General features: G+C 53.9%; 1 protein-coding gene across 2 annotated transcripts in view; it reads left to right on the top strand.

The window, feature by feature from the left end:
* Positions 1 to 683: 683 nt before the first annotated feature.
* Positions 684 to 15,153, top strand: part of SLC24A4 (solute carrier family 24 member 4) — a 122,244-nt gene continuing 107,774 nt past the window's right edge. For both annotated transcript variants that reach the window (XM_080682411.1, XM_080682410.1), the window contains exons 1-2: positions 684 to 1,499; positions 3,274 to 3,384. In XM_080682411.1, the coding sequence (XP_080538537.1) occupies positions 1,370 to 1,499; positions 3,274 to 3,384 (241 nt within the window). In that variant the 5' untranslated portion in view covers positions 684 to 1,369. The remainder of the gene's footprint in view (positions 1,500 to 3,273; positions 3,385 to 15,153) is intronic.

Here is a 15,153-nt window from a genome sequence, read left to right as displayed (position 1 = left end):
CTTCCATCAAAGGTCCCCATCACCTCCGAGTACCTGGGTTACACCTCGGCTGCTGCTCTTTTGAAATTCTCTCTCCTGCCCCATTTTAAAATCCGTTTACACCAGAGAGCCGGTCGGAGGAGGAAAACAAAACCCAGAAAGCCCTGCGGAGCGGCGAGGCTCAGGCACATCAAAAGCTCCGCTCTCCGCCGACCTCTCAGGTTTCCCTCCGCCTGGTCTGCAGGTCGGCCCTGCGCCCCCGCCGCCGGCTCCCCCCGCCCCCAGAGCCCTTCGGGAGTCGGCCCAGCGGGCACAGGAGCTCGTGGGCTTCCTGCAAGCCTGGTTGTTAGCTCTGCTTGAGTAATTAATCTTCTCGAGCATCTCCTGCACCCCCGACAGGGGGGCGGTGTCGAGTCACCCCGGAGGTCGTGGGGAGCTCGGACAAGAGCGACTGCTCTATGGAAACGCTGGTTCCAAGAGTCCCTGCGGAGCCATAACCTGTTCCTCTGAGCAGCAGCCTCCGAGGGCTCTAGAGGCAGGGTTCGGTGCGGCTCCATAGGGGGAGAGACAGAGGAGAAGGGAGGGGGAGGGTGATGATATTGGTCAGTAGTTGAGCCTCCCTAGGGAAGGGAGGAGCGCGCGGGCGAGTGCGCCCTAGAGGAGGAGTACACGTGCTGCTAGGGGGGTGAGAGGCGGGCGGGAGGGAGGAGAAGGGAGGCGTGAGCTGCAGGCGGGAGGCGCCACGGCCTCGAGACGCAGGCGCCAGCAGCCGAAGAGAAAGTTCCCGTGGAGAGCTCGCCCCAGGGAGGGCCGACGTCGAGGCCGCTCGCAGCGAGGGTCGCAGGTCCCGCGCGCCCGGCCTGCATTCCTCCTGCGCGCCCTGGACCACCCGGCTCGGCTCCTCGGGAAGCTGCCACCGCCAAACTTGGAGGAGGAGGAGGATGCTGTAAGTGGGAGCGGCGGCGCGGGGCGCGGGGGCGCACTGAGTGCTCCCCGGGGGCGGCCCCAGGTGAGGCTGCCAGAGCTGCGGCCCCGCGAGCCCGCCGAGCCCGAGCGGCCAGGTAGCGGCTCCAGCGCCGGGACTGCGCCAGCCCTGCCAGCCAGGGCCGCCAGCGCCACTGCGCCCGCGTCGCCTTCTCGCCACAGAGCCATGGTGCGCGGTGCGCGCACGCCGCGAGCGGGACTCTGAGCTCCGCCACGCCGCGCGCCCCCACCTCCTCTCCCTGGGCTTCCCCGCCGACCTTCCTCGCGGGCCATGAAGCTTTGGTCCGGAGACTCTCGCCTCTGAGCGGAACGGCGCCCGCTCCAGCCCCTGCGCCGCTGGACCCCAGATAGCGCTCCGGCGGCTGAGCCTCCACATCTCCCGGGACCGGCACCCAGGCGCTCCGGGATGGCGCTTCCAGGCCCCCTCCGGCCGCGCAAAGTTCGCAGGAGGCGAGAGCTGCTGGTGCAGCAAATTGGCTTCGTGTGCGCGGTGCTGGCGCTGGCGTGCTGTGCGCCCGGCCTCTTCGGCAGCCCGGGTAGGTGCCGGGGTGCGGGCCGACTCGGGAGTTGGGGGGCTTGGGCTGGGAAGCCTCGGGCAGCTCCGAGATATCTCCCCTTCCTTCCCCGTCAGGTGGGTCCCAAGGGCTCATTCAGGCCCCTCCCCGCGGGGCAGGTAGCGCACACCCGGGAGGGCTGGTGTCCACGCTCTGAGCCCTGGCGCCGGTTCCCCGAGCTGCGTGCAGCCTCTGGGGGCTCAGGACGCGGCTGCCGGCTGTGTTACTAATCTGTCTCCGGAGTGTGCGGGGATGGGCAGCGCAGCAGGGGGTCCAGGTGTGGATTCCCTTGACCTGAGAGGTCCGCTTTCCTCCTCTGCGGAGCGGAGACGTTGTACTCCGCGTCCCCGGAAAACCCACATTCAGAGGCTGTGAACTCCGTCTTCCCTCCCCGGGAGGCTGCTGCCATGTTTCAGCATCGCTCTCTCAACTCCTCTCATCCCCAGGGTAGGAGCGCTGGAGTCTGGGGCACAACCCACACCTCCTTCACCCAAGAAGAGGCCCAGGGAGTTGAGAGTCGCATAGGATATGCAAATCAGGGGTGGAGAGCAGGAGAAACTTACAAAAAAACAAACAAACAAGAAAACACCTGGTGGGGGTGGTGGTGGTGGTGGTGGTGGTGGGCATGCGAGCCCCTGTGGAGTCTTCAGAAGACACTCACTTGGCCCACATTGCCATTTTTAATGGGATGCTGGGGACCTTCGGTTTATTTTAAAAATATGAAAAATGCAGGTGATTTAGCAAATTGGACACGAGATAAAGAGGCAGTACCTTCTCGAGCAGTGAGGAAGGGACAATGTAGAGAGGTTTATAGTGAGTGACAGGTAAAATTTAGCTGGAACTTGATTAAAGTTAAAAAAAATAAAAAAAGAATACTGCTCTTCAAAACCCATACTTTGTGATTGAGGATGTAAGGTTAAGCAGTGGCTGTTTCCAACAGAAAACCAGAATGGTTATTTGCAATGGGCCAAGCGATGTGTTTTTTCCCTCAATTACACACCAGAAATAAAACCCCGAGAGGCTCTTAGGTGTCAGCATTAGAGAAGGGTTATCACCCAGCTGAGGCCTTGTAGGCATCGGGAGAGGTAAGTGAATGCTTTTAAAGGTCCCGTAGTGAGAATCGCTGGTGTTTGCTGGATCAGGAATTGCCTTTAGGAGTTTAACTGCGTTTGGTCCCTGCCATCCACACCTGTGATCTCACGTGTTCCTCCGTGTGGCCCTTGGACCAACAGAGTCAGCATCACCTGGGAGCTGGTTAGTGCTGAATCCCAGGTGCCAACCAAGACCCACCGAACCAGAATCTGCATTTTTAACGTGGTCCCCAGGTCATTTACACATTCAAGGGTGAGAAGCCCTGGGCCAGACGCCATCGATCTTCTCCACCTTGCTTGCTGGCTTCCTGTCCATTCGTAGACCCTGCAGAGCTGGGACACCTGAGCATCTTCACTAGCAGAGAACTTCCTGGTCACTTTTCTAAACCCTTTGTTGCCCTTGCGAGGGGCCGGGAACGGAGAGATCTTGGCCAAGGTCAGAGCACATGCTGACCCACCTGGGACTAGAAACAATGAACTCCATCTAGGAAACGGATGACTGTAGGTGATATCTATTGTGCTTCCAGTCATTGTATCACTCCGTACCGGTGGCTCTAAGTAGTCAAATAGGGCCGCTGCGACTCGATTACCGATAGGTGAGGTCATGGTGAGAATGCAGGCGCCACCTTGACCTAATGGTGTCTGTGACTTAATTTCCAACCCAGGGCACAAGACAGCTTCTGCAAGCAAGCGGGCTCTACCAGACTCGTGGAGAAACAGAAAGCTGATGGCACCACTGAATGGGACTCAGGCAGCTAAGAACTGCACAGATCCTGGTAAGAAATAGATTCTTCACCCTCCTCCGACGCCCCCTCCCCGCCCCGGCATTTGGCGGGGCCATGGAGATGGGGACAGTTATAGCCAGAGCTGGGAAAGGTGGTTGGTTTTATGCACCTGGGTGGGAGGCGAGCTGTAAGGCATTTCAAGGTAATGTACACATGTTAATCAGTTATGCTGCAAAGCAACTCAAGTACTTTCTTTATCTAACAACTGAAAAAGGTCACATTCAAGAGTTTTAAAATTTCATTTTCTCACAATGCTCCGAAGGCTCAGAGTTTCCCACTCTCTTGATTTTGTTGGCCTGGGCGTCTTCGCCTGCCCCCCCCCCGCCCCCCACCTTTCCTTGTTGTGCCCACTTGCTGGAGCTCGGGGCAGAAGCCCAGCTGCTCTGACGGATGGCACCTGGGGAAGACCTGTCAGCCAGGGCAGCTGCAGGGGGAGGACGTGTGGTCCTGGGCCCCTTCTCTGGAGTGGGAGTTCCTGGGGTGTCATCCAGCTCAGGGATGAGTCCTGCCTGCCCTGGAGGCAGTTTCCATGTTCCTTCTGAGACGTCTCGAGGGGGGTGGAGGCTGTCGGGACCCAGGGATGACAACTTGTCCTTGTCCTTCTGCAGGCAGGCTTTGCTAGAAGAGGGGAGGTTCTGGGAGAGGACAGTGCTCCTGGCAGGCAGGGGGGCGAAGGGAAACCGCCCAGGCCTCTGCAGGGCATCCTGGGCTGTGTCTCTGGCACCAGCACGTGGTGGTCTCTGATAGAAGGACCCAGTAGGGTGATGTATTTGGAAGCTTTGAGAACAATGAGGCTTTATTATAGGTGGATACCACTTAGCTTTTTCCACTGAGTTGCTGGTGAGTCACATGATCTGTTTAGGCCTCTGCTTTCTCGCCTGTGAAATGGGCAGAATAGTGCTTGCCTGCTCGGGGGTTGTTGGGAGAATCCGGTAAGCTGTGGGTGGGGCTGTGTGTGAGAGGAAATGGAGCCCCAGGGCCAAGGAGCAGGTTGGAATGGCATCTCCTGTGGCTCATTTTCACAGGCAGGTCTCACCTGCGTTTCACAGGTCAGGGTGGAACACACGTGATGCTTAAGTCATGGAACCTGTAGTGTGAAGCTGCCTCGGAGCCTAGGCAGTGCGATTAGCATGTTTGGTGGTTCCATGTGCATAGGGCGGCTGGGGCCTTTCCTCAAAGCCTGCTCTCTACACCGTCTCCTTCCCTTCGCCCAGGATTCTTCTGAGAAGTACAGGTGGGCACAGAGGGTAGGTGAGCGCAGGCATGCAGAGAAGCAACTAGAATTCCCTTTGAACTTTGAATTCTCACCTATCCTGGTGACTCAGCAGCAGCGGTACCCACCCTGTCATTTAACCTCCCCCAGTGCACCTTTCATCAGCCAGAAGCGGGCGGGGGCGGGGGTGCATGTGCCGGACTGACATGGGTGCATGTACAAGGCCGTCCTTGCTCTCCAGTGATCTGAGATGCTAATTAGCACCAGCCACGCGGAGAACACAGGGCTTTTCTGGGCAAAGAATTGGGGTTGGTGCCCTAGCCCAGTGGTCGGCAAACTCATTAGTCAACAGAGCCAAATATCAACAGGACAACGATTGAAATTTCTTTTGAGAGCCAAATTTTTTAAACTTAAACTTCTTCTAACGCCACTTCTTCAAAATAGACTCGCTCAGGCCGTGGTATTTTGTGGAAGAGCCACACTCAAGGGGCCAAAGAGCCGCATGTGGCTCGAGAGCCGCAGTTTGCCGACCACTGCCCTAGCCCGTTTGGATCAGTGGATAGAGCATCGGCCTGTGAACTGAAGGGTCCCAGGTTCGATTCTAGTCAAGGGCACATGTCCGGGTTGTGGGCTCAATCCCCAGTGTGGGTCGTGCAGGAGGCAGCCAATCAATGATTCTCTCTCATCATTGATGTTTCTATCTCTCTCTCCCTCTCCCTTCCTCTCTGAAATCAATACAAATATGTAAAAAAAAAAAAAAAAAAAAAAAGAATTGGGGTTGGTGCAGTTTTGACTGGTTTCTAGCTCATGGTGCCCTGGTCTTGGACTGGGCACATTGGCTTAGACAAACTCCCCTTTCTTAGAGTCTCCTACGCTCGACTGTTCCTGAATCTTCAGTGAATTCTCTGATGAATAGTGATCACACTAGCCTGGCCAGTGTTGCTCCAGTGGTGAGCGTCGACCTATGAACCAGGAGGTCACGGTTCGATTCCTGGTCAGGGCACATGCCTGGGTTATGGGCTCGATCCCCAGTGGGGTTGTGCAGGAGGCAGCCGGTCAGTGATTCTCTCTCATCATTGATGTTTCTTTCTCTTCCTCTCTGAAATCAATAAAAGTATATCTATATTTTAAAAAATGACCCCACTAACTGTGGAGCAGGCAGTCCTACCTGGCAGGAGGACCTGGACTTGTGCCCCTTACAGAGAGGAAATGGAGGGGAATCGGCAACCTCTTTTGCAATAATTAACATTTGCGTTATGCTTGTGTTGACTGTTTCTGGAATAGGGCCTTGCACACAGAAGGGACTCAGTAAATATTGGTAAAATGACGGAATGAAAGTGTATTTCGAATATTAAGCACTTTAATCCTTAGAGTGTTTCTGCAAAGATGAGGAACAAGAAGCTCAGAAGAGTAGTGACTTTCCAAGATCTCTTGCTGTTGAGAGCATCCCTGGTGTTCTGGCTCCAGATCCCATGCTCCTGTCCTCTCCCCACTACACTGCACCTGCCACCCCTCCCCTGCCCCCATTCCCACTGTGCAAGCCCCGGCTCTCCTCCCAGCCCAGGTAGGCTGAGGCCTGACTTCCCTGCCAGCCCCTGGTCACTGGGCTGGGAGAATATCCAGCCTCCTTCCCATTTCACAATCATGTATGTAGCACACACCCGCTGTTGTGTGTCCAGCCTGTGGGGGAGTATAAGCAAGTGTGAGAGGCAACTCTTATCATCAAGTAGCTCACGTTGTGGGGAGAAGGCCTGAGCTCTGGTATCTCTTCCTCTTCTTAGAAGGGCACTAATCCCATCATAGGGACCCCACCCACTTTCATGACCTCATCTAACCCTAATTACCTCCAACTACCATCACATTAGGGGGTTAGGGCTTCAACATAGGAATTTGGGGGAGACGCAGACCTTCAGTCTAGATCAGGAACCAAAGAGTTTCCACTTATCTCGCAGGGATGGCACCTGGAGTGTTTGAGGACAGCTTCTCACACCTGGCCTGCAGGTGAGAAACACCTGTGGGCTCTGAAAAATACAGATGCCTGGCCCTGGCCCTGGCCCCAGTTCGTGACATCAGAACCAGAGATGGACCCATTCTGTGGCCAATTTTCAGAGCTTCTGGGAAACTAGCTCATCCCCCCAGATCCTCCATGGTGGGCTCCCCCTTGTCATTGCAGCATCCCCAGGCCTGCCCTGGTCATGCAACCCAAGTCGCCTCTGAGTCACTGGCTCTCTGGCTTAGCTCTTTGCAGGCATGAATTCTATCCATTGTTTTACTGTTGGTTTGCTTCCTCCAAGTAGACTATAGAAGGCGAAAGCCTTGTTTGCTTTCTAAAACCACAGTATGTGCTTCAGTTTTTCCTTCTGTAAAAGGCGGGTGATAATTGAATCCACCTCATAGGGTTGTTAGAATTAAATGAGTTGCCTTCCACCAAGTGATACACACACCCATGCTCAGACTTCAGCCTACTTTTTTGTTCTTTTAACGGCTTACTCCAGAGACGATACCATGTCTGTGTGCAGTAGGTACTGGAAAAACTACTGTCAATCACATGTCAGGAGGACAAGTTAAGAGGTAAACGTCTTGCCAAACACTGTTTCTTCTCTTCTGGAAACACATGTCTTGGTTTGATTTTTTTTTTTTTTTTAATCTTTTGAGGATTTGGGATGCGGGAGGGTGGCAGACCTTGTAGAACTTGCCTCTAAAAGGAATTTGTTCCTTGGCTGGTGTTATGTTACATGTTGGCGTTTAGCTCGAGTGGGCCTGGCTTCCCCCATCCTTACAGCTTTCCCCCCACATCTGAGACCGGATCAGCGATCCATCCTCCCCGGGGTCACCTGTTCATCTGGGTCTCTATCCTCTGCCGCATGTTTAAAAGGAGCAGCAGCGACAGAGGGTGGCTTGGTTCCCCCTGTTGTCATTGGTATGTGTGTGTTGGGGGGGGAGGTCTGTTTTATCTTGCTTGGTTTTCTACTTGTCTTTTGGAATGCCTGGTGGCTGTGCATCTTAGCTCAGGCTGCTGGGGACGTTACCATGGCCTAGATGCATAAACCACAGAGGAAATGCATTTCCTCACAGTTCTAGAGGCTGGAAGTCCAAGGTCAGGGCTCCAGCTTATTCGGGTTCTGGTAGGGACCGTCTTCCTGGCTTGCAGACTGTGCCTTCTTGCTGTGTCCTCATGGAGGGGAGACCAAGCGCAAGGTCTCTGGAGTCTCTTCTGGAGCTGCAAAGAGTCCATCAGAAGGCTGCTGATCCCATCAGACCGGGGCCCCACCCTCGGGACCCATACACCCACATTACCTTCCAAAGGCCCCATGTTCAAATACATTGCTTTGGGGTTAGGGCTTCAACATGAGAATTTGGGGGCGGGGGGATGGGGGTACACAAACATTTGGTCCATCACAGTGTCCGTAGAAGGAAGGCTGGGAAAAGAGGACTGAGGACTGAGTGGCTCAGCGGTTGAGTGTTGCTCTGTGAACCAGGAGATGACGGTTCGATTCCCGGTCAGGGCACACACCAAGATTGCGGGTTTGATCCCCAGTAGGGGGTGTGCAGGAGGCAGCTGATCAATGATTCTCTCATCATTGATGTTTCTATCTCTCTCTCCCTCTCCCTCTCCCTCTCTGAAGTCAATAAAAATATATTTACTAAAAAAAAAAAAAAAAAAAAAAAAAAAAGGCTGAGGGAGGGGTGCCTGAGAGAGAACTGAAGATGAAGATGGTTCCTGACATTTCAGGAGACCAGAGGAGGTGGAGGCAGGTGCTAGATGGAAGATCTTTCCTGGTCAACCTGGTTCTGATCCACCCTTACTTTGCATCCTGTACCAGGGCTGGTGTGAAGCCACGTGGTGGGTCTGGTGGGGGTGGAGCCTGTGCAGGAGGTGGCACTGGGCCTGGGCTAGGAGGAGAGGGATGAGATCGTGGAGCAGGTACCCGCTGCAGCGGCGGATCTCTGTAGGAGCCCCTGCTTGGGGAGCGGAGGTGCAGAAAGCATGAGTAGGAGGAGGAGACCTGGAGCTGCAAAAAGTACATCAGGGCCCGTGGGCGTGGAGGTGAGGCTGAGCCAAGGTCTGTGGGAATGCACCTTCAGCAAGCTTGGGAGACAAGCCGCACACCCAAGCGTCAGAGTTATGTAAAAGCAAATCCTGAGTTGGAAAAGCAGGAATTGAACTCATTGCTGCTCAGCAGGAGGTGGGCGGGGGGAGGGGCAGGGAGATCACAGTTCAGTTACTATCCCAGATGGTAGACGCAGGCTCCAGCCTGGGGAGGGCGATCCTGGGCAGGACAACCTCCAGGGATCCAGGAGGCTTCTTAGGAAAGGGTCACCAACCCTTTGTGATGGTGATGGACTGGCCAAGCCCACCTGGTCACAAATGGAGGCTGATGAATGCAGGCCACCATGGATGGGATCACTCTGCTTTTGGGACAGGTATGCTGTGCGTTGGGTCAAGTGGCTTGACCAAAGGTCTGGTTTCCAGTTCCGGTTCTGCCAAGATGCCGCCTGACATTTGGGGAATCCCTCCCTCTTTTCCTCCCGCCCGCTCCCAACAAAAGGAGATTGCACTGGGCGTGCCCACAGTGTCCAGTAGGCGGGAAAAGCGCCTGCCCCAGCAAGCACGGGCTCTTCTCGGAGGTGGCAGCTGGGTGTGTGAAGGCAGAGGTGTGAGTGGGCTGTGTGACCTTGAGCAAGTTCCTGGTCCCTCGAAGCGTCCCGTCTTCTCTTTTCAAAAGTGAGCAAGACAGCAGTTCCTGCCTGCCCCGTCGGGCTGCTGCCCGCCTTAGCCCACATGGCGGCTACAAGTAGGTAAGGCGTGCCCAGCCCACGGTGGCTGCCCTCATCGCCATCCTGGCTAATACCGATGCATTAAGGACGGGGCGCTGTTCTGAGTGCTTCCCGTGAATTCACTGACTTCTCATTAGTACACCTTTAGGTAGGTGCTCTTAGTGTCCTCCTGTCACAGGTGAGGAAAAGAAGACCAAAGAAATGAAGCAAGTCGTTCAAGGTCACCCAGCCAAACCAGAAGCAGGGCCAGGTGTGGGTATGGGTTTCTTAAAAAGTTAATAGGCTTTATTTATTTATTTATTTATTTACAGCAGTTTTAGGTTTACAGAAAAATTGAGCAGAAAATTCAGAGTTGCCGTATTACTCCCCAGCCCCAGTTCCCTCTGTCATTAACATCTTGCTTGTGTAGCACAACTGTTGCAATGGATGACCCGATAATTGACACATTATTGTTTTTTTTAAATATATTTTATTGATTTTTTACAGAGAGGAAGGAAGAAGGATAGATAGTCAGAAACTTCGATGAGAGAGAAACATCGATCAGCTGCCTCTTGCACACCTCCCACTGGGGATGTGCCCGCAACCAAGTTACATGCCCTTGACTGGAATCAAACCCGGGACCTTTCAGTCGGCAGGCTGACGCTCTATCCACTGAGCCAAACCGGTTTTGGCGACACATTATTATTAACTGCAGTCCATAGATGACATCAGTCCATTCTTTGTATTGTACGTTCTGTCAGTTTTGATGTATAACAACGTGTATCCACCATTGTGATAGTATGCAGAATAGTTCCAGTGCCCTAACGGTCGCCAGGGGAGACATGGAATGTGAATGGGAGCCTATGCCCTTGCATAATTACTCATAAGTGGGGTGGAAAAGACAGATTAGAGACAAGGATGTCCGCTGCGTCTCCCAGCTTCCGTCACCGTCTGGGCGCCCCTCTGAGAAACAGGGGCTATCTGTCTGTCCGTCGCAGCAGCAAACATCTGTGTGGGCCTGCGTCTTGGTATGTTTCTGATTTGTTTGCAATCAGAAGTTATTTTTTCCCCCTTATCCAAACTATCGGGCCATCTGCTAGCAATCCCTCCTCCTTACCGGCCATCTGCTACCCCTGACTTCAGATTCTCTGCTCGTGACGAGATGCGGGCCTCGCGCAGCCCAGAACGCACCCACCCGGCTTCCTCTTGAACTCTGAGGGACACTCCTCCCCGCGTTTAAAAATGGAAATTATTAAGCATGGCCATGTGTTGCCTGGGGCTGCAGGGATCCAGCCGTTGGACTCACCAGAAACGTCAAATGCTTGAAAAGGCTTTTATTTTATTAAACATCAGTGAAGAGGTCATTGGAGCTTGACATTTTACAAAAAAAAAAAAAGAAAGAAAGAAAATGTGTGGGAAGAATTTGCATTGCAGTGTCTCCTGAAAGGACAGTGGCCGTCCCCCGTGGGAAAGGAACAGCAAGTCGCTGCCCAGTGGGTTATCCCGCTGCCCATGGTCTGCGGGCCTACAGCCCCCTTTGCTGATGCGGCGCCAGCCCTGGGTCTCGAGGTAATGGCCCGAGAAATGCAATGCACCGTGCCCCCTCCAGTGCCTGCACACCCGCGCTGTGCGAGGACCGAAGCTGGAGGGGACCCGGTCCCGGCCATGGGGAGTGCACAGGGGAAGCGGGGACACAGGCCAGGGTGTGGCCTGTGGCAGGTACCCCTGGAGCAGCGACTTTGAACCAGTGCGCCACAAGAAATTTCAAACCACGCAGTACCTGGCTGTTTAGTCAGGGGCTCTGACCTCTTCCCCTTAGATGGGCACATGAAAAAAATGACAACAGCCCTAACCAGTTTAGCTCAGTGGAGAGAGCATCGGCCTGCAGACTGAAGGGTCCCAGGTTCGATTCCGGTCAAGGGCATGTACCTTGGTTGCGGGCACATCCCTTGTAGGGGGTGTGCAGGAGGCAGCTGATCGATGTTTCTCTCCCATCGATGTTTCTAACTCTCTATCCCTCTCCCTTCCTCTCTGTAAAAAATCAATACAATATATATATTAAAAAATGACAGCCAATGCAACAATAGTCACTCGGTGTGAATGAATCAAAATTACACATTTTTTGGAGGGGTCAGATCAGCAGAAAAATCTATTTTTTGGCGTGCCACCGAATTTTAGTAACGAGTTGATGTGCCATGAAATGAAAGAGGTTGGACATCGCTGTTCTGGAGGAAAGAGCTTGGCGGTTCGGGGGGGAAGGGTGCCCGCCCGGGAGGAGATGCCGGGGAGGTGGCAGCGGAAGGCCATTGGGAGCCGCCGCCCAGCACCGTGCGCTGGGAAGTGCCCTCTGAGCTGTGGCAGCAGCACCTCCCCACCTGAGCTGTGCTGACTTACTAGCAACACCGCACCTCGCTCATTGGCTGTCGGAGGGGAGAGAACACAAACACCTCCTAAGATTGCCGGGCACAGTAGTAAGTAATTAGGCTTTGGGGATTTAGCACCGAGGCTTTGGCTGAGTCAGATTACTTGGTTCTTTGTTGTTTTTTAAGTAGAAGGAGGGGTCTGGGACCTGGGGGGATGCTGACCCAGGATGAAGTTGGAAAACTGGTTCACAGTGGTCCCACTAAGCCACAGGTGGGGCCGTCACCCCAATTCACAGGAGACGCTGGGCCCCCGCGATTGCTCAGGGCAGATGGCGGCGATCCTGATGGAGGTATTTGCCCGTCTCTCCCCACTGGCTCTCGGCTCCTGGAGGGCAGGGCTGTGTCCCAGGCATATACTCAGCTTGCAGCAAATGGTGACTGGATGGACAGGTCCCTCATTCTACCCCCACAAAAGCAGCTCCCGTGTCCCTGGCTGTCCATTCTAGCCTGTTGGTGTTTGGGACAGGTCAGGACACCCAGCCAGGAGGACACAAGGGTTAAGAGCTTCAGGGGTTAAGAACATGGACTCGGGAGCCAAGCTGCCGGCCTGGGCTCCAGGCCTGCCTCTCCCCTGACTAATGACGTTGAACTGGTTCCTTTACCTTCTGGCCGCAGGGCAGGGGCAGGGTTTGTTTTTGTTCACTGGTGCATCTGCGCTCTAGAACAGTGCGTGGTGTGTGTGCCCGTATGTGTGTGCATGTGAACACGTGTGTGCCGGAGCTCACACAGTCCCTTCCTCACGGGGTTGTGAGCACTGAATGTGCTCATCTGTGTCAAGTGCTTACAAGAGTGCCCAACACATTTCTTGCCGCTGAAATGATCTCTGAAAGGGAACTTGAACTGTAACGTTAACAGGGCACATTCTTGGAACTGACCTCTGATGAAGGATTGAGGGTGAACGTCGGTAAGTGCAGGACTTGCTTTATTTTGAGTTAAAGTTAAAAAGGCATATCTGGACTTACATTGGCTTGTTATCAATTCTTTGAGGACAAGAAGCTGTGGACTTTTTTGCATGACTGATGCTGAGAGGGACCAGATCATGAGGGTGGGCGGGGGGAGAGAGAGAGAGAGAAAATTTTCTCCATCTGCTCTTTCTGTTGGTCATGTGGGACCTGGTGAATGAGATCTTGAATTCGGAGGCCAGAGTGTGTGTTCGGGCCCTGACACCGTCTGCGCAGTTTTTCGCTTTGGCTATCGCGCAGCCTCAGTTTTCTACCTGTGAAATGGACACAGGGATGACGCTGTTTATCCTGTAGGCTTTTAGGGATTAAGAGCAAAGTGCTGTGCAAATGTTGTTGTTTGCATAACTGTAGTGGGTGCTTAACCCTTTGAAGAACAGGCCTTGTGAAACGGAGAAAATCAGTTATCTGGGGCTTTTTCAGAATTGATCATAAAAGCACAAATGGGATTGGGCAAAAGCATTGTGCTTGGCTCGTGTGCAGCAAAGGGCCTGTTGGTGGTGGTGTCTCTGGCTAGAACAGAAAGATGAGGCTCCTTTAGACCATCTTTCCTGGGGCCTCACCATCAGTTTATTTCAAAGTTGATTTAAATACTTTTTTCTTGTGTAGACCTATGTTGTAGAAAATGAATAGGCTTAGGGTAACCAAACCCTTATTTATCATCTGTTGCAGGTGATAACAAAGTTGAGGGGCATTAACTACATTGGATGGGGCTAGAGTAGGGGTGGGCAAACTTTTTGACTCGAGGGCCACAATGGGTTCTTAAACTGGACCGGAGGGCTGGAACAAAAGCATGGATGGAGTGTTTGTGTGAACTAATATAAATTCAAAGTAAAGGAGCGGAGGGGAGAGCAAGAGAACCCTCCGCTCTTTCAGTTTTGCGGGCCGGATAGAACAGCCGAACGGGCCGGATCCAGCCCGCGGGCCGTAGTTTGCCCACGGCTGGGCTAGAGTGTAGTGAAGACTTGACATAGGTGTGGCCCCTTTTAATGTAATGCCACCGATTTTTTCCCCTAAACCTTCGTTTCCGTTTTTATACATCATTTGTAATTTGGTAGACCCCAAAATCAGGAGAGAGGGACTTGGCACACAGACCTGCTGTAGGTATAAAGCATTCACTAGTCTCCTATCCAGATGAGATTTAGGCTTCCGTTAATTCATTTTTGGTGTTGTTTTTATTCCTACCAATGGAGCATTGTACCTGAGCCCCTGCCCTTAGCTTTGGGCATTGATACCGTAAATATCTGACTTTTGACTCTGCTGTACATGCCAAGTTCAGGGACCAACCTTGTAGCTGGGCTGGTCCCACACCAGCTGGCTCAGCCCTGTGCCTGAGTTTTATTTTTATGAAAATAACCGCACGGTACGTGTGAACAAACGACCCCAGTTAGCAGGCCGCCTGGGAGCCGTTGCTCTGCTCGGGGAGGAAGGCATTCTTGGGTTTATTGTTTGGTTTCTGGACGAAGGTTGGTTGGGCAGCCTTGTCTGCCGGGCCTGTAGGGAAACGCAAACTGACCTAGGTGTGGATGGAGCCTGCCTCCAGGGAGCTCCCATTCCAGGCAAGAGGATCAAAATCTACAAAGCAAACCCGTAGTTCGGGGGAGGGGGTGACGTGCTGTAATCCTGGTGGTAAGAACAGAAGGGGACTGAGAAGTCCTGAATGTCAGCATCACATCGGAGGGGCCCCCGAGGCGGGGCAAGTGTGACGTTGAGAAGAAAATCACGGAGCAGACACGTCGGCAGCCCTCGCCCGCCCTCGGGAGCCTTGTGCCAGTCCCATGAGCGGAGGGGTAGGCATTCCGGTTGTGATTACGTCCATTGGCACAGGACGTGAGTCAGGCACAGAGGGGTCAAGTGACTCGCCCCAGTTCTCCCGGCTGGGACTTGGCAGAGCAGGGATTTGAGCTGGGGCAGCCTGGCCCCAGAGCCTGTGCTCTTTGGGGAAGAAGATAAAGGGTCCCCGGCCGCTGGGTGAGCTTGGGCACAGGTGGGTGGGTAAGGCAGGCGAGTCATCCTGTAGTGAGTGTGTGTGGGACCGAGAGCCTTAAACCCCAGAGGCTTTGGGACTTTACCCTGAGGGTGGAGGCCGTGGCTGGTCGCTGGGCAGGTCTGTGCTGGAGGAAGGTGACTGCTGGCATCGCAGGGGTAACTTCAGTTGAGATATGTGAAAGTTTTTAGCATACACTGTGTAAGGCCAAAATACAGTGAACACAGAACAATGGGGAATTACCGATTTAGGCAAAAGTGACGGTCGTGTGCGAGATGTCGAGAGAGAGGCAGCAGCAGGTGTCGATGTGCGAGCTGAGGTGGGAGGCTCAGCTCTGCCCACAGGGGCAGGTAAACCGTCCACAGCGCCACATTATCCAAGAGGGGCACGGGGAGCACCCCTTCTTTCCTTTAGACTTGG

The sequence above is a fragment of the Plecotus auritus genome (assembly GCF_963455305.1).
Source record: "Plecotus auritus genome assembly, chromosome: 1".
In the NCBI taxonomy this organism is placed as follows: Eukaryota; Metazoa; Chordata; class Mammalia; order Chiroptera; family Vespertilionidae; genus Plecotus; species Plecotus auritus.
This window is presented reverse-complemented; position numbering and strand designations above follow the sequence as displayed.